At 50.1% G+C, this 19,723-nt stretch overlaps 5 protein-coding genes and 1 pseudogene across 6 annotated transcripts; 4 read left to right on the top strand and 2 right to left on the bottom strand.

Annotated features, from left to right (window-relative positions):
• Positions 1-1,237: 1,237 nt before the first annotated feature.
• Positions 1,238-6,048, top strand: BDP81DRAFT_449462 (ABC-2 type transporter; the record flags this gene model as incomplete). The annotated part of the gene is made up of 8 exons (XM_060592412.1): positions 1,238-2,081; positions 2,132-2,444; positions 2,503-3,278; positions 3,335-3,620; positions 3,669-4,354; positions 4,413-4,999; positions 5,058-5,444; positions 5,503-6,048. 8 exons carry the CDS (start codon positions 1,238-1,240, stop codon positions 6,046-6,048), a joined length of 4,425 nt encoding a protein of 1,474 aa, XP_060445026.1.
• Positions 6,049-6,722: 674 nt separating this feature from the next.
• BDP81DRAFT_449461 (uncharacterized protein) lies at positions 6,723-7,714 on the top strand (the record flags this gene model as incomplete). The annotated part of the gene is made up of 2 exons (XM_060592411.1): positions 6,723-6,965; positions 7,022-7,714. The coding sequence occupies 2 exons, from the start codon at positions 6,723-6,725 to the stop codon at positions 7,712-7,714; spliced, it is 936 nt and encodes a 311-aa protein (XP_060445025.1).
• Positions 7,715-7,853: 139 nt separating this feature from the next.
• BDP81DRAFT_449460 (quinate permease) lies at positions 7,854-8,522 on the bottom strand (the record flags this gene model as incomplete). The annotated part of the gene is made up of 3 exons (XM_060592410.1): positions 7,854-8,065; positions 8,118-8,190; positions 8,241-8,522. The coding sequence occupies 3 exons, from the start codon at positions 8,520-8,522 to the stop codon at positions 7,854-7,856; spliced, it is 567 nt and encodes a 188-aa protein (XP_060445024.1).
• A 6,378-nt stretch (positions 8,523-14,900) lies between these two features.
• Positions 14,901-15,680, bottom strand: BDP81DRAFT_427527 (uncharacterized protein). Its single transcript, XM_060590356.1, has 2 exons — positions 15,184-15,680; positions 14,901-15,131 (listed from the first exon to the last, which is right to left on the bottom strand). The coding sequence occupies exons 1-2, from the start codon at positions 15,380-15,382 to the stop codon at positions 14,905-14,907; spliced, it is 426 nt and encodes a 141-aa protein (XP_060445023.1). The 5' UTR covers positions 15,383-15,680; the 3' UTR covers positions 14,901-14,904.
• Positions 15,681-17,760: 2,080 nt separating this feature from the next.
• On the top strand, positions 17,761-17,838 carry BDP81DRAFT_t177 (annotated as a pseudogene). The gene has a single exon. The product of its transcript is annotated as a tRNA-OTHER (tRNA).
• A 1,070-nt stretch (positions 17,839-18,908) lies between these two features.
• Positions 18,909-19,494, top strand: BDP81DRAFT_449459 (uncharacterized protein; the record flags this gene model as incomplete). The annotated part of the gene is made up of 2 exons (XM_060592409.1): positions 18,909-19,269; positions 19,331-19,494. The coding sequence occupies 2 exons, from the start codon at positions 18,909-18,911 to the stop codon at positions 19,492-19,494; spliced, it is 525 nt and encodes a 174-aa protein (XP_060445022.1).
• Between the last annotated feature and the right edge of the window lie 229 nt (positions 19,495-19,723).

The following is a 19,723-nucleotide window of genomic DNA, read 5'->3' as shown; positions in this document are numbered from 1 at the left end:
AGCAGGAGATACAGTCATTATCCATCACTAGGATTCTTCTGGAAGCTGTAAACGGAGGTGTCTAGATAACATTCACCAACATCAAGCGGCAGTGGCTACGCGTACTCTCGTAGTGAGACATCATCAGAATCGGGGAAATAACGGCTATAATAGACGGGAGAGAACAAGAAGATCTGAACGGCCAACGGCCGAGTTGAAGATTTAATCGAGTCATGGGAGACGCCATCGTTCTTAACTCCGCGTCGTGCTTCAGACATCGGCACAAACTGCATATCTACCTTACTGTGTAATACTGGAAGCGGGATCCGCCACCACGCTAGAGACGCCCCGGCGAAAGTCGAAAGAAAACCCGGCCCCACCCCCAGAGGAATTTGGAATCCGTCTTTGGTGAAAAAAAGGTGAGCTTGGCCTCATGGGGATTAATAATTGGCGCTTGTATGAGTTGCCGGTACGGAAACACATGCAAGCCCCAGTTGGCTGGAAAATAATGTTGGGCCTGTATGTCATCATCGTAAAGTATGCGTGGGGTTTCCTCGTCCCCGAAATAAGGGTGCCATCGACTTTCCCTCTCTCGGTGTTGGTCATGAATCCTTCCCACGGAGCATATGAGATTTGATCTACTCCACAAGGTTGATACCACCCTCCTTCCGTGAGCCCTGCATGCCCTATCCTGATTCAAACCTGTCGCAGCGCCACACGTGGCGCTGCCGGTTACTGCCGTACGATACCGCTTTCCACAAGCCGATTACCCGTCTTGTACGGTATATAGATAGGACCCTCATACGGGTCTTCCACTTAGAGGAATCAAGCCACTTTCTACCATACAACTCTTCCACTTGCTACCTCGCTTTGTGATAAAACCCCTTGCTGCTAATGCTGGCGGACCGTCGCGGATTACAAATTTTCCTCCGCGGAGTGCATGTTGAGGGCGCTAATGGGCAACGTTGCCGGCGGGTGTGCTACATCATGTGGAGCTTAACTTGGTCTTCAAAGACTTGACATAATAGGCTGGGTGCCCTCGATATTTGTATTTTCTTACCGGCCGGTAAACTCCTGTCCAGGCCTTCTGCCATTGCTGCTGTTGATCGTTTGCATTCGCTATCCCTTTCGTATTCTCTTATCCCACGACCCCGACCTACCTCATCGACTCGCGACGTCATACACTTGACCAATAGACTTTCGCACTCAGAGAGATACCCCTGTCTTTACCATTTCCTATTTCGACAACAACAACACCATGGCGGGGGCCGCGAGACCAGAGGAGGACGGTCGTTGGGGAGAGAACGCGGCAGGAGAAATCTCAGTGAACGCCGCGTTGGAGGAGTACCATGACCTCGAGAAGGAGTTGAGTACGATTCAACACCGCCATTCTACTGCATATCAACGGAAGCCTTCAGAAAATCATGGGGAGGCCGGAGGAGAGAGCGATTCGACGATTGCACCTAGTCTATCAGGCGAGGACACGTTCGACTTGCCCGACTTTTTGAGAAGGGGCATCATGGACATGCGCACACCTAGTGGCGGACCGGCAAAGAGGCTGGGTGTTTCCTTCAAGAACCTGACGGTAAAGGGCATTGAGTCTTCGACAAAGCAGGTCACGACGTTTCCCCGGGATCTTGTCAACACATTTGGCCCGGACTTTTACCACTTCATTACCGGCATCTTCCCCAAGCTGAAGATTCACAAAGAGCCAACTGTTGACCTAATTAGAAACATGACAGGAACGGTGCGACATGGCGAGATTATGCTGGTTCTCGGGCGACCGGGTTCCGGGTGTTCCACTTTCCTCAAAGCTATTGCCAACCATCGGGACGAGTACGCCAAGGTCGACGGAGAGGTCTATTATGGCGTTATTCCAGCTGAAGACCAACTGGAGCGGTATCGAGGCGAAGTCGTGTACTGCGAAGAGGACGATCGGCATTTCCCGTCTCTCAATGTCTGGCAGACTCTGTGGTTCGCCTTGAAAACCAAGACGAGGAAAAGAGAACAGTGGACGATTCCGCTGATTCTAGACTCACTGCTTCAAATGTTCGGCATTGATCATACTAAGAATACGTTGGTCGGTGACGAACACATCCGAGGTGAGTAGCTCAGACCTTTCACAACCTTAAGGCAATCTGACCCTTTGCAGGTGTTTCTGGAGGAGAGCGAAAGCGCGTGAGTCTGGCTGAGACGCTAGCCACACGAGCATCTGTCGTTTGCTGGGACAACTCAACCCGAGGACTCGATGCTAGCACAGCTCTGAGTTTCGCCAAGTCACTTCGTGTCTACACCGATGTTAGTGGGCGGACGACCCTCGTGACACTCTACCAAGCTGGAGAGTCGATCTACGAGTTGATGGACAAGGTTCTTGTAATAGACGATGGACGCATGCTGTTCCAGGGACCCGGCGATGAGGCCAAAAAGTACTTTGAGGACTTGGGATACCTCTGCCCTCCCAGACAGTGAGTGACAACGAACCTCTCAGCGAGAAAACGAGAAACTGACGAAGTTTTCTTCCAGAACAACTGCCGACTTCCTGACTTCCATCGCCGACAAGAACGCCCGCCACTTCCAGCCCGACCGAGAGGATACAGCCCCAAAAACACCCGAGGAGCTAGAACGGACTTTTCTAGAGAGCGAGCACTACCAGCGCATCCGTCAAGACATCGAAGACTATGAACGAGGCAGCAGATCCGCAAACAACGACAAGCACCGCATGTTCGCAGCCACCGTCAAGGACTCTAAGAGCAAGACCGTCATCGGAGATTCCATCTACACCGTTTCGTTTTTCAAGCAGGTAGCTGCTTGTACCAAGCGCCAGGCATGGCTTCTGTGGGGTGATAGGAGTTCCTTTTACACCAAGCTCGCCATCATCATCGCCAACAGTCTCATCGTCTCGTCACTTTTCTACGGCTCCGGACAGGACACCTCTTCTGTCTTCGCCAGGGGCGGTGTTGCCTTCTTCTCCATCGCCTTTATCGGGTGGCTCCAATTTGCGGAACTCGTTCCCGCAATTGATGGTAGAACGACGATTGAGAGGCAGCGTGTGTTTGCCTTTTACAGGCCGTCTGCCGTTGTGATCGCGAGGATGCTTCTGGACTTCCCGCTGATTCTCATTATGACGCTTTTGTTCTCCATACCGGTTTACTTCTTGGCACAATTTGATGTGGATGCCTCTAAGTTCTGGATCTACACACTCATCGTGTACACGGCTACATTTTGCCTTACGACCATGTACCGGATGTTCGCGTCCTTATCGTCTACTGTCGATGACTCTATCCGATTTGTTGGCGTTGGTAAGTTTATTGAACTAAAGGACCGTCTCGAACACATTTCTAACTACTATTATCAGTCCTCAACATCATGTTTATCATGACGGGATATGTAATTCCAAAGCCGAACCTCCTCAGCGACGCCATCTGGTTTGGCTGGATCTACTACACCAACCCCGTTGCCTACGGATTCGAAGCTATTCAAGCCAATGAGTTCTATGGACGAGAAATGCAATGCAGCGAGTCGCAGCTTGTACCCCGTGGTACCGGCTCTGACCCCAACTACCAAGGCTGCAGTCTTCCCGGTTCGACCATGGGCAGTACGGTCGTTAGCGGACCCGACTACTTGCAGGCCTCGTTCCAATAGTAAGCCCCCCAGGCAGAATTTTCGGAAATGATACTGACAATGTGTAGCTCGAGAGCGAACCTGTGGCGCAACTTTGGCATCATCATTGCTTTCACCGTCTTCTTCCTCGCCATGACTGTCCTGGCCGTTGACACGATCCGGTTCAAGGGATCTGGAGCCCAGTCTCTGATTTTCGCGAAACCACGAGATGAGAAGACGGTGGGCCAGGAGAAGAGCGGGCCTATGACCGAAGAGACTGAAGAGACTTTCGAGTCCATCGGCGACGGCCAAAGCGCTTTCACGTTCAAGGACATCAACTACACGGTCCCCTACGGCAACGGCGAACGACAACTCCTGAATGGTGTCTGCGGATATGCCAAGCCCGGGAAGATGATTGCTCTCATGGGCAGCTCAGGTGCCGGCAAGACGACTCTTCTCAACACCATTGCGCAGAGGCAAAAGACTGGTATCGTTAACGGTGACATGTTCGTCAACGGAGCTAGTCTGGGTCCCGAGTTTCAGAGAGGCACTGGGTTCTGCGAACAGAGAGACATTCACGAAGGCACTGCCACAATTTGGGAAGCACTGGAGTTCTCTGCGTTACTTCGACAAGAACGTACGATCCCCCGCGAGGAGAAGATTGCGTACGTGGATCGGATCATTCACCTACTCGAGCTGGGTGACTTGCAGAATGCCATCATTTCTTCCTTGACAGTGGAGCAGAGAAAGAGAGTCACGATTGGAGTTGAACTGGGTAAGCATGCCAGTTGATGAAGTCCTGCACCCAAGAACCTTAGCTGACATTCGAGTAGCTGCCAAGCCCAGTCTCCTGCTTTTCCTTGATGAGCCCACGAGTGGCCTCGACAGCCAATCTGCATTCTCCATCGTCCGATTCCTCCGAAAGCTAAGCGACGCAGGCCAAGCCATCATCTGCACAATCCACCAGCCCTCATCCGACCTCATCGAGCAATTCGACATGATCTTGGCCCTTAACCGGGGCGGAAACACATTCTACTTTGGCCCTGTCGGCACCAACGGCTCTACCGTTATCGATTATTTCACGCAGCGAGGCTTCTCCTGTCCCCCGAGCCGCAACGTCGCTGAGTTCATCCTTGAGACCGCGTCCCAGCCGTCAGTCAAGGACGGCAAGCGCATCGACTGGAACGAGGAGTGGCGCAACTCGAATGAGCACAGAGCAATTGTTGCTGAAATCGATCAGATTACTGCTGAGAGACGGGCTCCGCCGGAGAGGTCGACGGCGCAGACGGAGTTTGCGGCCTTGACTTCATACCAGTGCCTCCTGCTCACGAAGAGAATGTTTGTCCAGCATTGGAGAGAGCCGCAGTACATGTACAGCAGAGTGTTTGTACATACCCTCATGGGCATCTTCAACGGATTCGTAAGTCATGGCAGCTAGCTTTATTAAGACTCAATGGCAGGGACTGACTTCTTCGCAGACATTTTGGATGCTCGGAAACGACATCGCAGGCATGCAGAACCGCATGTTCAGCGCCATCATCCTTATCTTCTTCGTACCTCCTACCGTCGTCAACAGTGTCGTGATCAAGTTCTTCCAGAACCGGGATCTGTGGGAAGACCGCGAACTGCCTAGTCGCACCTATGGCTGGGTTGCATTCTGTACAGCCAACGTCGTGTGCGAGATCCCCATGGCCATCGTCTCTGCCACAATCTACTGGCTGTTGTGGTACTTCCCCGTCGGCTTCCCAGCTACTTCGTCTGTCTCTGGATACACCTACCTCATGGTTCTCGTCTGGTCTCTTTTCCAATCCAGCTGGGGCCAGTGGATCTCCGCCTTCGGGCCATCATACTCGACGGTATCAAACGTAAGTAGCGCGCAACCTTGTTGATGCTTCAAGCCTTGTCTAACTTCCGCATCAATAGATTCTGCCCTTCTTCTTCGTCATGATCGCCATCTTCAACGGCATCCTAGTGCCTTACACCTCCATGCCCTCGTTCTGGAAGTACTGGATGTACTACATCAACCCAACGACCTGGTTCAGCCGCGGCGTCCTCTCAGCAGTCCTTCCACCCGCAGTCGTGCAGTGCAGCCCCACGGAATTCGCCAGGTTCAATCCGCCTCCGGACTCAACATGTGGCCAATATGCCGACCGCTTCGTGAACGAGGTTGCCATGACGGGGTACCTCGAGAACCCTAATGCGACATCCAACTGTGGCTACTGCCCGTACAACAACGGCGGCGAGTACATGCAGACGCTCAACGTTCACATCAGCGACAAGTGGCCTGCGTTTGGTATCTTGGTTGCTTTTGCTGTTGCCAACTGGGCTCTGGTATACTTCTTTGTCTACACTGTCAGGATTCGGGGTTGGTCTTTTGGGATTGCGACGGTTACGAGGCAGTTTTCAAAGCTCTTGAACAGGATTTCTGGGCACGGCAAACAGAGCACCGCCGAGAATACCGATGCGTGATTTGGATGGGTGGACACAGAGTAGACTCAATTGAACGTCGCATCGGAAGATAAAGCTTTTGGCCATCCGTACAGTCCAACAGCAGACAACTCACACTTATCGCGCGAGTAAATCAACGTCCTTCGACTCGCAATGATTTGACATAGAGGCCAGAAGAGATTGACTGAACGAGGGAAGATGTCAGGTACCTCGACACAACTTGCATGAGGACCCAAGTAAACCACTTGTGTAACGGTAAAATCCAATTCGCAGCTTGGGGTTTCCGTCCTCATCGCTAGACATGCCCCAATCCAGAGTCGCTTGGCTGGCAACCAGCACAGCCGAAACACCACATAGGTAGGCTTACCGCAGGACAGCGCGAATAATTCTCACCCATAAACGACAAACGAATGAAAATCTTGGACGTTCCCGTGTGGCACACCCCACCAGCGCTAGCTGTCGCGGCTTCTTGTAGACCGAGATCGACGTCTTCAGTCGGGATTCTGAGACATTCATTTAGCACCGCGGCCCGTCGCGCCAGGCAACCTCCCCCCATGTCCGGCGCGTCTTGCCAGGTCATCAAAATTGGGCTCTAGCCTCTGACGCATCTCATCACCAGAGCTTGGGTTCGTAGTTGCTGGTTATTCGATTCTACGTCTATTTGTGCCGCTGATTGGAGGGCATCGTGTTTCGTCATGTCTTTGAGCACACTTGAAGGGAGCGCCATCATAGATGAGAAGTATGAGTCCCAGCCTACTTTCGAACACGTCCCCGGTGCGTCTCTTCTCAAGGGACTACCTGTGTCCGCGAACATTGAGCGATGGTGCTACCGGCACAGATCGCGAGATGGTGTTGAGCCAACGCTAGGGGTAATCTACTTCGATACTGGTAGCGACGCGAAAGAATACCTACAGATCAAAGCCGAGGTGGCGGCAAAGGTACGTTCATCACCATACTATGAATTGAGATGGATCAACTAACTGAAGCTACAAAGGCTGGTATCCGATATATATCACACCGACTTCCACCTGATGCGTCGGTCGACGAGACGCTCGACAGAATCGCCGAATTGAACGAAGATGAGAACACCCATGGCATTCTGATCCAGCGACCTCTTCCAGATCATCTCGAAGAACACGAAATAATGGACAGGATCCACATGAAAAAGCACATTGAGGAATATGCGAAGGGTTATGCGGCCAATATCGCACTGGATGCTCTGAGGCGGCTGCTCGACGCCAACCACAAGACCTGGATGCTCGACCTGACTATCGTTCTGCTGGGAGGTACGAACATCATCACGCCAGGCTTCAAGGCGGACTTGCAACGACACCTTCCCCATGTCGAAATCCTGGAAATGCTCGGTGGGAAAATGACGGACATCGATTCCAAGCGTCACGTCGTTGTCATGACGGAGTTTAACAAAGGTGGAATCATCAAGCCGAGCATGATTGGGCCGGGGGTGAAGCTGGTAGTTGACTTGGGTTTCGATGTTGTGACCAAAACTGGTGACTTGGATCCTGGGGTGCACGACATCAGCAATCTTGTTGTTGTGCCTACTCCAGGAGGGGTATTACCAGTCATCATTTGGGTCATGATGGAACGCACAATCAAGGCGAAGACACACCTAGAGACCTCTCGGAACTGCTGTCTTTCTGGTGTGCAGGCCGGATGTACGGTTTCTTGAGTACTCCTGATTATGGCATGCAAAGTGGGTACTTAATCAAGCATACAAGACGGCCTTCAGAAGTTCAGATATTAATCACTAATTCTAAATTTTCAGAGCTCGGTAGCTCGAGCCGGGTCCCTACTCAGATGTCGATGTCTCATGCCTTTTCCACCTCACTAACCCCAACATCAAATTCTTTCTTCAAATCGTTCCCCTGGACCAATCCCAACTGTTGCCTGATATTTGCCATTCTGATCATGTCCGCTTCTACTTGATTACCACCGAAAAGCTTGTCCATCTCTTCGATCCGAACTCCCTTAGTCTCTGGGACAAAGAAGTAGACCCAGACAACGAGAATCATACAGAAAGCTAAAGAGTCAGTATTCCATACAAGCAAGAGTCCAAAGAGTCCGCGGCTTACCCAGGAAGAAGTAGAATGTGCCAAACGTGATAGCTTCGAGCATTCGAGGAGTGATGAGAGCAACGATGAACTCCTAGATGTCAGTATTAAATGCAACACCATCGACATTTCTTGTTGACTTACGTTGCTCAGCCAATTGGTTCCAATTGCAAGACCAACTGCCTGGGATCGAACTCCAGGTGGAAAGATCTCTGAAGGCACGATCCCGTTGACGCAGCCGATGCTGAAGGCAAAATTGGCGATGTAGGCCCATACAAAGAACGCAGCAGCCCACCCGGCCGACTTGTTGCTTGCCCAGCTGTCCTTGTAGACAGCATAGAGAGTACCCACAGTGAGTTGGGATACCCCCATGCCAACTCCACCGATGATGAGGACTTTCTTACGCCCCCATCTGTCCATGAACATGATAGCGGGGATGGTGGAGAAGAAGTTAATGACTCCGACGACGCCAGTTGCTAGAAGATCTTCGGAGTTGCCTGAGAGCCCTATGTTTTGGAAAATCCGTGGAGCGTAGTAGATAATTGCGTTGATGCCTCAAATGACGGTCTTGTTAGTCATTCTGTTAGATCTCTGAGCAGTCGGCAGAAAAGATGGATCTGGAAGGCGGTATGGGCACTTACAAACGGCCCTTTCACTTATATACCACTTCTGGGAGATCGTGGTGTTACGACCCAACATGAAGACCAGGGCGTGCCCCGCTGACGCCTAGCGGCTACGGCGCATCATATATGCAGGACGGGACGGAACATTGGGGAAACCCCAGGAACGGAAGAACTATGGTACAAGTCACGTGATGATAAGAGATATGATAAGGGATAAGGATATGTTGGATATGCGACATATCCAACCGAGTCAAGGATATGTTGGATATTCGACATATCCAACCGAGTCAAGGATATGTTGGATATTCGGCATATCCAACATATCCAGACAAAGTGGACTGTACAGCACTGTTCAGTTAGGATCGGACTTGTATATAAGGATGGACTCGAGCTGGGCTCTAGGACAGACTTTCCATAGCTCTTCAGCAATTAACTTCGTATCAGGATTAACATCCGCTTTCAGCTACTACCTTGACAAGACTACGATTGATCACCGAAGCCTTACCTACCCTTACGATTGACAGACATAGCTTCCCTGAAGCTATCCCCGACTACGATTACTGTTACCAGTTCCGCAGCCTCAACTTCTGCAAACTACCCCTACGACTAGCTGGCCGTAACACTTTAATTGCTCCTGTTCAGTAAGTTGACCCTACGAAACTCACTAACAGTAAGAACGACGATGTCTTCCCAAGCCACCCCGTCCACTTCCAACGACTCCAAGGGTAAGGCCCCTATGCCCGCCAAAACCCTGGACGAAGAAATGAAGGACGTCGAAGACTCGGAAGAAGAACTTGGCTTCACTCGTAAGGTCTATGGAAACCTACAGAAGAAGATCAAGAAGAACGACTCCGACATTGCCATGATGCAACAGATGTTCAATGACGCTATGGAGCGACTTGAGAACAAGACCAAGGAAGCGGACTACCTTACGGAGAAGGTCAATACTCCCCACGGTACCGCTAACATCATCGCTACGCCGCATGACGGACGAGAGAAGCTCAGGCTCAACTCACCTCAAGCCTTTGACGGAACCCCAGGACAACTGAAGGGATTCCTCACGCAAGTCAGAGCCTACCAACGCTTCCACGGAATGAACTTTAAGGACGAAGCCGAGAAGGTCATCCATGCCGCCTCCTTTTTAAAGGGAAAAGCCCTCGCATGGTTCGAACCACATCTTACCGACTTTATGATAACCAACGACTGGGACACTCTCAAGCCAGAGACCCAAGGTATCTTCGAAGGACTGCACGGATTCGAAAGTGCACTTCTATCTCTGTTCCAAGAACCAGATGAAGAACGACAATACGAGCGAGAGCTCTCAAACCTTCGACAGAAAGGATCAGCCTCGCATTACGCTGCAGATTTCAGACGAATCTGCGCCCGACTTAACTACTCCGACAACGCTAAGATTTTCATGTTCTATGAAGGTCTCAAGGAGGAAGTCAAGGACGAACTGTCTCGACAAGACAGACCCAACGACTTCTTGAAATATGTCGAACTAGCTATCAAGCTTGACAATCGACTTTACGAACGACGAAGGGAAAGGAAACAAGTCCCGCAAGCAAACACTGGGAAACGCTATCAACCGCGCTTCCAAGGACAGAACCGCCCTAGAAACAACCATTGGCAGAACCGACAAACCACGGCCTATGGACACCATAGTGGACCGATGGACCTCAGCATGGCCAAACGAGAACAACCGTACCAGAAGGAAGTCTTCAGATGCTACAACTGCGACAAGCCAGGACACATGTCCCGCAACTGTCAACAACCCAGAAGGATCCAGCAGCGACCTGTGCCCGAGAAACAGATCAGGATCGCTACCAAGGAAATTCCGCATAAGCAACTCTCTTGGACGGCATGCTACGACGACAACTGCCTTACCCATCAAGACAGTAAGGAAAACACGGGATGGTACCCTAAGGAGCCCGCTAGCATCAAGACCCTCGCTATGACAAGCAGGCAAGAGGTCACGCAACGACCAAAGACCCTCGAGGATCATAACAAGAAATCCCTACTTCAACTAGAAGAAGAGATCCCAGCCAGGGAAGTACGAATTCCCACCAAGTCCATCTGCATGATACGACAAAACCCGAACAACAAGTTCCAAAGCAAGGTCCTCGAGCAGCTCGAAGACCTCGACCGCGAATACAGAATCGAAATCATTAAGGGAAAGAACCTTGATTTCGGAATGAACGAGAACGGAAGAATCGACTTCCGAACAGACAGCCAAGAACCGACTTTTGGTTCTAGCTCACATACATTCGACGAAGGTGAAAATTCACGATTCGGACGAACCTCGCGACGTCGCTCGACGACGTGCTCAGACGGAGATCGATCACAAGGCACCGCCTAGCGTTGACGACACTAGTTCTGAAGAGGATCTCGACGAACCCCGATGCAAATATATTGATCCATACGACGACGATCAGGCAGTTGCGCTCCACGGAACTTCTAACCGCAAGAAGTACCCCATGACGCCTTATACGTCTAAGGATCACTCTCTACTCGACCCGAAGAACCCCTTTCACGAAGAACTCTTCTGGGCAGAGTGCCTGGACGACGAGTGCCTTTGGCACCTCTCACCCAAAAGAGACTCTCGATTCTACCCACGAAGAATCAACGACAAGCCAATCAAGGATGTCTACGTAGATGACCAACTCACGAGCTGGACACTACTATCCTTCGAAGACAACAATTGGGCAACCTTTGGACCTGATCCAAACTTTCCTATGCAATGCTTGAACAGCGAAAATGTAGAATGGGACGACTGCAGACACGACCAGTGTCAAATCCACTACTTACCCAAGGCAAGGGCCTGGAGAGAACACCAAGAACGAATCGAACAAGACGTCAGACTGAGGAACAGAATGACAAAAAACTAGAAACGCCAATCGACAAGAGACACCGAAAGGCGGAGAGCAAGGACAAGCGCCTATGCTCAACAACATGTCTCAACGACGAACATCTGAGAGTGAGACTCCAGATAAACGGACACGATATGCGCGCGATTATCGACAGCGGCGCTCAACGAACCTTCATATCACCAAAGATAGTGAACAGGTTAGACCTTCCATGGGTACAGAAGGAAGAACCTTATACCCTACAGAATGTAGAAGGAGAAAGAGTTGGGTATGACGAAGGACTTGTCACTCGCGAGACCGTACACCTCACGACACACGTCAACAATCATCCAGAACAACTCCAGTACGACATCACGGAGATCGGAGACATCGATGTCATCCTAGGGATCTCGTGGTTACGAAAGCACAATCCACGGATAGATTGGGTGAATGGCCACATCCAATGGACAGATTCAGTCACTGAACGACCTAAGAAACAGGGTTCAAACGAGTCTTACGCAACACCTGACGAACAGACGAAATACATTGCCTACGTCAGACACGTAGAGCCTACCAGGTCGTTAGCACCCGGCACGGGCGATCAGGGATCGAACCCACTCCAGACTATACCCGAGGAGTACCGGAAGTACAGCAAACTGTTCGTTTCCAAGGAAGGAACAGGACTGCCAGAACACAGCAGCTGGGACATGGAGATCGAACTCAAAGAAGGAATGCAACCAAAGTTCTACCCACTGTACCCTATGAACCAACAAGAGCAGGAAGAGCTTAACGAATACATCGACGAAAAGCTCGCAAAAGGGCACATTAGACCCTCATCATCACCCGCTGGAGCACCACTCTTTTTCGTCCCGAAGAAGGGGAAGAAGAAACTGAGACCTGTAATCGACTACAGAGGACTCAACGCAATTACCAAAAAGAATTGCTACCCCCTACCCCTCATCACAGAGCTCAGAGATCTATTACACGGAGCCCAATGGTTCACCAAGATAGATCTCAAGGAAGCATTCAACCAGATTCGAATTAAGGAAGGAGACGAATGGAAAACAGCATTCCGAACCCGCAGAGGACTCTTCGAGTACCTCGTCATGCCCTTTGGACTCACCAACGCACCCGCTACGTTCCAGACAATGGCAAACCATGTCCTCAGAGAATATGTAGACATCTTCGTTGTCGTCTACATCGACGACGTCCTCATATTCTCCCCGAATATAGATATACACAAGGAACATGTCCATAAGGTATTCCAGAAACTTCAGGAAGCGAAACTCTTCGCTGAACCTGACAAATGCGAATTCCATACGCAACGAGTCGACTTCCTCGGATACACGATCACACCGGGAGAAATCCACATGCAAGAATCGAAGGTAGAAGCAGTCAAGGACTGGCCTACACCTCAGAACGTCAAGAAAGTTCAAGAATTCTTAGGATTCGTCAATTTCTATCGACGATTCCTCAAGGACTACGCTAGCATAGTCACACCTCTCAACAACCTGACACGAAAGGACACGCCATTCGTATGGGACGACAAATGCGAAGAAGCATTCGTCAAAGTCAAGAACATGGTGGTTTCCGAACCAACCACTATGATCCCAGATCCAAGGACACCATTCGAAGTTGAGACCGATGCCTCAGACTTCGCCATGGGAGCAGTCCTAGGGCAACGAGACGAGCAAGGAAAACTTCACCCTTGCGCATTCTACTCCAAAGCATTCCACGGAGCAGAATTGAATTGGCAAATCCACGATAAGGAACTGATGGCCATAATCGAAGCCTTTCGAGAATGGAAGCCACAGTTATCAGGAACCAAGCATGAAGTCACGGTCTATACAGACCATAAGAATCTTGCAAACTTCACAACGAACAAGAACCTGAATAAACGACAAGTTAGATGGAGCGAATTCCTCTCCGAATTCAACTTCCGAATCATCTACAGAAAAGGTTCAGAGAACAGCAGAGCCGACGCTCTCAGCAGAAGACCTGACCACGAAGTCAAGGTCCCCGAGGAAACACAGGTTATCCTCAAACACGACGACAATGGCAACCTTGTACCTACTACGAAGCTCCTTACGATAGCTAGGAAGGTCAATACCAGCCCGACTGGAAGAATGACCCCTGAGCTCATCATGGAAATTCATAGCGCTAAGGCACACGGTCACCAAGGCGTCACAAAGACATGGAAACGAATTCGACAACATTACGACAAGTCTGCCACGCGAGCAGAAGTCGCCGAAGCAATCAAGGATTGCGACATTTGCAAGAAGAGCAAGAACAGCCCCCATAAGCCCTATGGAGAGCTGCAACCGCTTCCGATACCACCCGAAGCATGGCACTCAATCTCATGGGACTTTATCGTCAAACTACCAAAGTCCAGAGAGCCACTTACGAACGTACTGTACGACAGTATCTTGGTCATCGTCGATCGACTTACCAAGTTCGCCTACTTCGTACCATACAAAGAAGCAAGCAATACAGAGGAACTAGCATATACCTTCCTCAAGACTATTGTTGCCAACCACGGTCTACCCAAGGAAATTGTCTCTGACAGAGATAAGCTGTTCACCGCCAAGATTTGGAGATCCCTGATCTCGCAACTCGGTGCAGACCATAAGCTGTCAACCTCTTTCCACCCGCAGACCGATGGATAGACAGAAAGGATTAATCAAATCCTCGAAACATACCTTCGTTGTTATGTGAACTACGACCAGAATAATTGGGTATCGCTACTACCAATGGCCCAATTCGCATATAATAGCGCAGTTGGCGAAAGCACGAGAGAATCCCCGTTCTATCTTAACTACGGATTCCAGCCAACAGCGTACGGAGAAGCACGACAGGGACCACAGGCCGTGAAAGCCGTGGCCGACGTGACAAAACTCAGAGAGCTCCAGAAGAAGGCTTCTCAGGACCTCGAATTTGTACGGCAGCGTATGAAGAAAAACGCCGACAGATCAAGGATTGGAGGACCAACCTTAGAAGAGGGGGATAGCGCCTATCTCCTTCGACGCAACATCAAAACGAAACGACCAAGCGACAAATTGGACTATAAGAAACTTGGACCTTTCGAGATCATTAAGAAAGTCTCACCAGTCAATTACGAATTAAGACTACCGGACACGATGCGATGCCACCCCGTCTTTCACATCTCACTGCTTGAACAAGCACCCAGAGGATCACACACAGAAGACTGCATCATCGTAGAACCAAACCAACCAGAATATGAAGTCGAACGAATCATCGACCACAGGGTCAGGAACGAAACACGAGAATTCCTGATCAAATGGAAAAACTATGGACATGAGGAAAATACATGGGAACCCATTACGAACCTCCAGAACTCTCGGGAACTACTCCAGGAGTACCGAAATCAAAGTCAAATCCGGAATTCCCCAATAACACCGTATCCCAATCAATCACACCAAACGCACCACTAGACTGAGCCTCCCTAGCCGCAACAGACTCTTCAGAAGGACCATCACCTTCAGGCAGATCAGGGATCGCCTTGCCCTTCTTAAAAACCATCCTTTTCGCCTTACGAAGACGATCCACTACGCACGATCAGCCAAAAACAGATCGAAGGAGAAAGAACAAGAAACCTACAATCACAAATAGCACTGGCTGTTGCATCACAAGAGCGACCACGACGAGTACACTCATAACACTTCGATTTCCCTTCCAGCATCTTGCACCTTCGACCCGACGACCGACAGTACGAACAAGGCATTTCTATTTCGAATCCACGCTCCTTTATTTCGAGAGCAAGTTTCAAACGACGATGAGTCGAGGAACTGGCGTACATTTTAGCAAACACATTCCAAGAACGATGGATCGACGATCCCAAAAAACAAGAAACAACGACCTACTTATAGGCCTAGAGGACTAGACCATTGAGAGGAGGAGCTGATGTTACAACCCAACATGCATAACAAGGCCAGGGGGCCCGCCCCACAGGCCTGCAGCGGCTATCTACCTGATATACGCAGAGAATCCGGGAACTCAGGTGACTCCTCATGGAACGGAAGAACTATGGAACAAGTCACGTGACGATAAGGAAAGTGAGCACACGATAAGGTGATCACAGTGATCACCCAAAGTGAGCGCTCACCAGTATCCACTTAGTGATCACCAACGAACATGGTGATCAGGCAACAAAGGATATGTTCAGGATCAGGACTTGTATATAGGATGGACTCGAGCCGGGCTCTAGGACAGACTTCCCATAGCTTCTTCAGCAATTAACTTCGTATCAGGATTAACATCCGCTTTCAGCTACTACCTTGACAAGACTACGATTGATCATCGAAGCCTTACCTACCCTTACGATTGACAGACATAGCTTCCCTGAAGCTATCCCCGACTACGATTACTGTTACCAGTTCCGCAGCCTCAACTTCTGCAAACTACCCCTACGACTAGCTGGCCGTAACACCTGGCATCTCATCGTCTGGAGGTAAAGTGGCTCAAGCACCGCCTTCAGCTCGGCCAGCAGCTGCCAGTCGTCATCATCAAGAACGTCGTCAATGGGGATCCGCTGCTTTGGATCCTTTTGAGCTCGACTGGTTGCCGAGAGGGTGTGGATCTGCTTTCTCTTTTGCAAAGAGCGCTGTATCATGAGGTATGTCGAATTCCACCTTGTGTCGTTGTTGAGCGTCAGCATGAGCTCCTGCGACGACTCCTCGAAGAGAGTAAATGTGTCGTTCTCGTCGATCTCATTGCTGACCTCGAGGAAGGCCTCACATCTTTGAGGCGATGAGCGAATGAATTTGACGACGTTCCGAAGCTTACCAACAGGGCCCCTTGTGCGCCAGAGGTTGAGATCTTCTTGAAGTTGCCCAGTATTAATCAGTGTATCTGATTCTTGCTCGAATGCCTCTTTGTCATTGCCAAACAGAAAGGCCCTGCCGACGAGGCTAAGAATGTGACCGTAGCACCTAATCCTCCGGTCAAGAACATCTTCCTGGGTGTAGGCATGAGATAACATAGGATATAAGTGACCTAGGCAAGTGTCGTTGTTTGAGGCATTGTCGCAAACAATTGCTCCGACTTGGTCGCCCAATTCCTAGTCGTCTATTATGGATTTCATGGTCTGGGCAATGTTGGCCCTATCGTGAGCACTATACTGTCGTCGTAGAGTAATAAGGTATTGTGTTTGTTGCCTAGTATAGTTTAGAAAGTAAGTAAAGACGGCGATGATGGTATTCCGCATTGGCGAGGTCTATAGATCGAATGATAGGTGGACTTTCGTCATTAACCTCCGGATCTCTGCCCTGATTATATCTTTCTTCTTGACGAAGATCCTGTTTAGCTCCTTTATTATACTTCCGTATGATAATGATAGTTCGTTAGCAGTACTATAATCTAACTGATAGAGGAGGGCCCGGAGGTAAGGATCCTGGAAAGTTGTAAATGGGCTATTACTATTGACAATGTATCCGATTACCAATTCCTCAATTCTCGTTACCTGGCCCTTCGTGACAGCACTAGAGGTAAGTTTCCGTCTCTTCGGCGCAGAGTCGTACTCTGAGGATTCTGATGGATGTGGTGACTCGCTGGAGCTTGGATCCATTACTCGGTGCTTTGACCTTAAGTGAGTCGTTGCTGAGCTCGTAGCTATCGCTTTGAAGTAGGTAATAATGCCTATTTGGTCGTCGCGACGACAAAACCAGAAGACTTCGCCTCGAATGTTTCCATCGTAGATCTCTCGAGCGAAGACCCCCTCTAAGCGGATCCACGACTTCCTTGGCCTTGCGCCCTTCTGTGATATCAAATCGGCGTTAAAGAAAGTCCTCCCTTTCCAGAAGGCTTTTGGAAGGGCGAGGAGGTTGTCGCGAGTGTCGAGGTCGGTCGATGATGCGAGACTGGCGTCGGTTGGGGCCTGTAGCTGCGAGGTAATCCGAAGTGGCTGCGGCGCGCCAAAGACCGTGCGACTCATTGCTAATTAATTAATTACGATATGGCGAATCGATTGATATATAATTTAATTGATTTTGACGATAATTGTGGTGGTCGTAAAGGGTTGGAAGTGGTAGTGCGTAACTTCATTGGTTTTGTTGATGTTGAGAAAAGGGGGCACCAGTTGACTAGCGGAGGTTTTTTTGATTCCTGGACATTGTAGGATGCCAAATCCAGCGCTCTATACTACTCAGGCATTTCTTGTTAACGTAACAAATACTAGCAATCCATATAGTTAAGTGGTATAATACCGAACTTACAATCGTAAGTGAGGAGTCGTGGGTTGGAATCCCGCTATGGGTATTTGACAGAATCCATGCATGCTTCTACGCGAGTCATGGACATAACCCATTCGGAATGGTCTGACCATCACGAAACAGGCCAGACTGTCATTTCCACCTGGTCCTAGCTCTGCAAGACTTATTAGGATAGCATTAGGCCCACAAGCCTGTGGTGATTCCATCCACTCTTTAGTACGAATAGACGCTCTTTTCTGCTCACTCACATATGCATATTCCGCTGGCCACCCTGACTAACCGTCAGTATTCATGATGCCAATGACGAGCTTCTGTGGGGCGTGATTAGCAGCGTCGATTTTTGATTGGCCCGGCCCCGGATATTCCTTTTTCCGGGCGACCTCATATTTGATCAAATATATCAAATATAACTAGGGCCTCACGATATTTGATTGTTTGACTCGCTGAAATTCCTATATTTGACTGTTTGTTTGACTTATTTGTTTGATTGATTTGAATGGGTATGTGCGCTGCTGTTGAACTTCTCAACAGAGACTCCCAAGTCTTCCGCTATCGAAACTGGACGGCCCAAATCCAAATTCCGATTCACACACCGCAATGGTTGATCGATACGTTCCCTGGTGTCCTCGTCACCCTCCACGACGACGCCCTATCTCTGGACCTCTGTCGCTTCCACTTAGGGGGCTCATTGACCACCGACGACTGAGAGGATCAGTGGTTTAGCATTGTCTGCGAATTCCACTTCAGCTATGTACCCTGTGGTCTGTCTGGCGAAGATGAAGTAGGCTATAAGCGCCTGGCATGGATTCAAGATGACGCCCTTACGCCGTAGGTTTTCCGGTCCCCAGTGATGGAGCGACTGCTCTTAGGCTACTCCTTACTATTTCTGACCGCACCTGTGTCGACCTGCCCCCTCGATTTCCGATCACGCCGCCGTTTGTGACCTTCAACGGGTTCGTCGACGCCTAGAAGTTCCCCCTTGCCGACAATCCTTTTATCGGTCTAGACGATATAACCAGGAATTCGTCAGCCGTCTTCAGGGTCTGGTCGAAGTTTACTGTCACAGAGGCCGCTCGTACCCCGAAGACAGGATGGCATGCCAACTACGTATACGCCATGCTTCCCAAATGCAAGCCACACATGGAAAAGAAGTGTGAAGACTACCGCGCCGACACAACGCCGTTTCGAAAGCACGGGAAAAAGGCCTACGTCACTGGTTACTTCCATGGCTTGTGCAATAAGAGCGCTGTCTTTTCGGAAAGCTGCCCCTACAACCCTGTCGAGTTTGTGCCTCTCGTAGAGATTCTGAAGATTGACTGGGCTGCTGGTGAGCCAACGCAGCACCAGGGAACCCACAATCTGCTCGCCACACTATACAAGCCAGAGACCCCCAGCCGTGGCAGGGGGAGGTTCATCTTTGACCCCCTTGACCAAAAGACGGCTGACACGAAGGGGCCAGCTACCCCGTACAAGTCAAGTGAGTGACGGCTTGATCTCCTCATAGTCTAGGCTGGGACCGCTAACGTCATGGGCTTTAGGCACCACTATTGGTGATGATGATCTGATTGTAGTCAACGGTCTTCATGAAGCCCCACCTAGTGGCTCGAAGCGGTCCGGAGAGATAGAGGTGCTCGACGACAGCGACGACGGAGCAAGCCTGACCAAGCGGCCTAAGCGGGGGAGCTTCTGCGGAAGAAAGTAGGCTATCTGGTCTTGTGTAGCAAGGTCTAGCTGAACATTCCATATAAAAATCGCCTGATATATTGTACTTATCGTCCGTATTGCTTCAGTTTCACGACAAATTGCCTTCAAGTGTTGTCTTGCAGTATCAGTGACAACTTACAGCGTGCTCCTTAACTCGAGCCTTTTGATATAACTACATCGGGGACCGTGCTTCACATCGCAAGATCTCGCAACTTAAGAGCTGAAGC

Source organism: Colletotrichum phormii, assembly GCF_030913505.1.
Source record: "Colletotrichum phormii strain CBS 102054 chromosome Unknown BDP81scaffold_10, whole genome shotgun sequence".
In the NCBI taxonomy this organism is placed as follows: domain Eukaryota; kingdom Fungi; phylum Ascomycota; class Sordariomycetes; order Glomerellales; family Glomerellaceae; genus Colletotrichum; species Colletotrichum phormii.
Note: the sequence above shows the minus strand (reverse complement) of the source record. Positions and strands in the feature narration are given on the sequence as shown.

What these genes read in the sequence shown, in the direction of transcription:
- BDP81DRAFT_427527 (XM_060590356.1), bottom strand. Translation starts at nt 15,382, where the DNA reads ATGTACGCCAGTTCCTCGACTCATCGTCGTTTGAAACTTGCTCTCGAA. An exon ending in AGCCAGTGCTATTTGTGATT is followed by an intron (nt 15,132 to 15,183) that starts GTAGGTTTCTTG and finishes GATCGTGCGTAG; the next exon opens with TGGATCGTCTTCGTAAGGCG.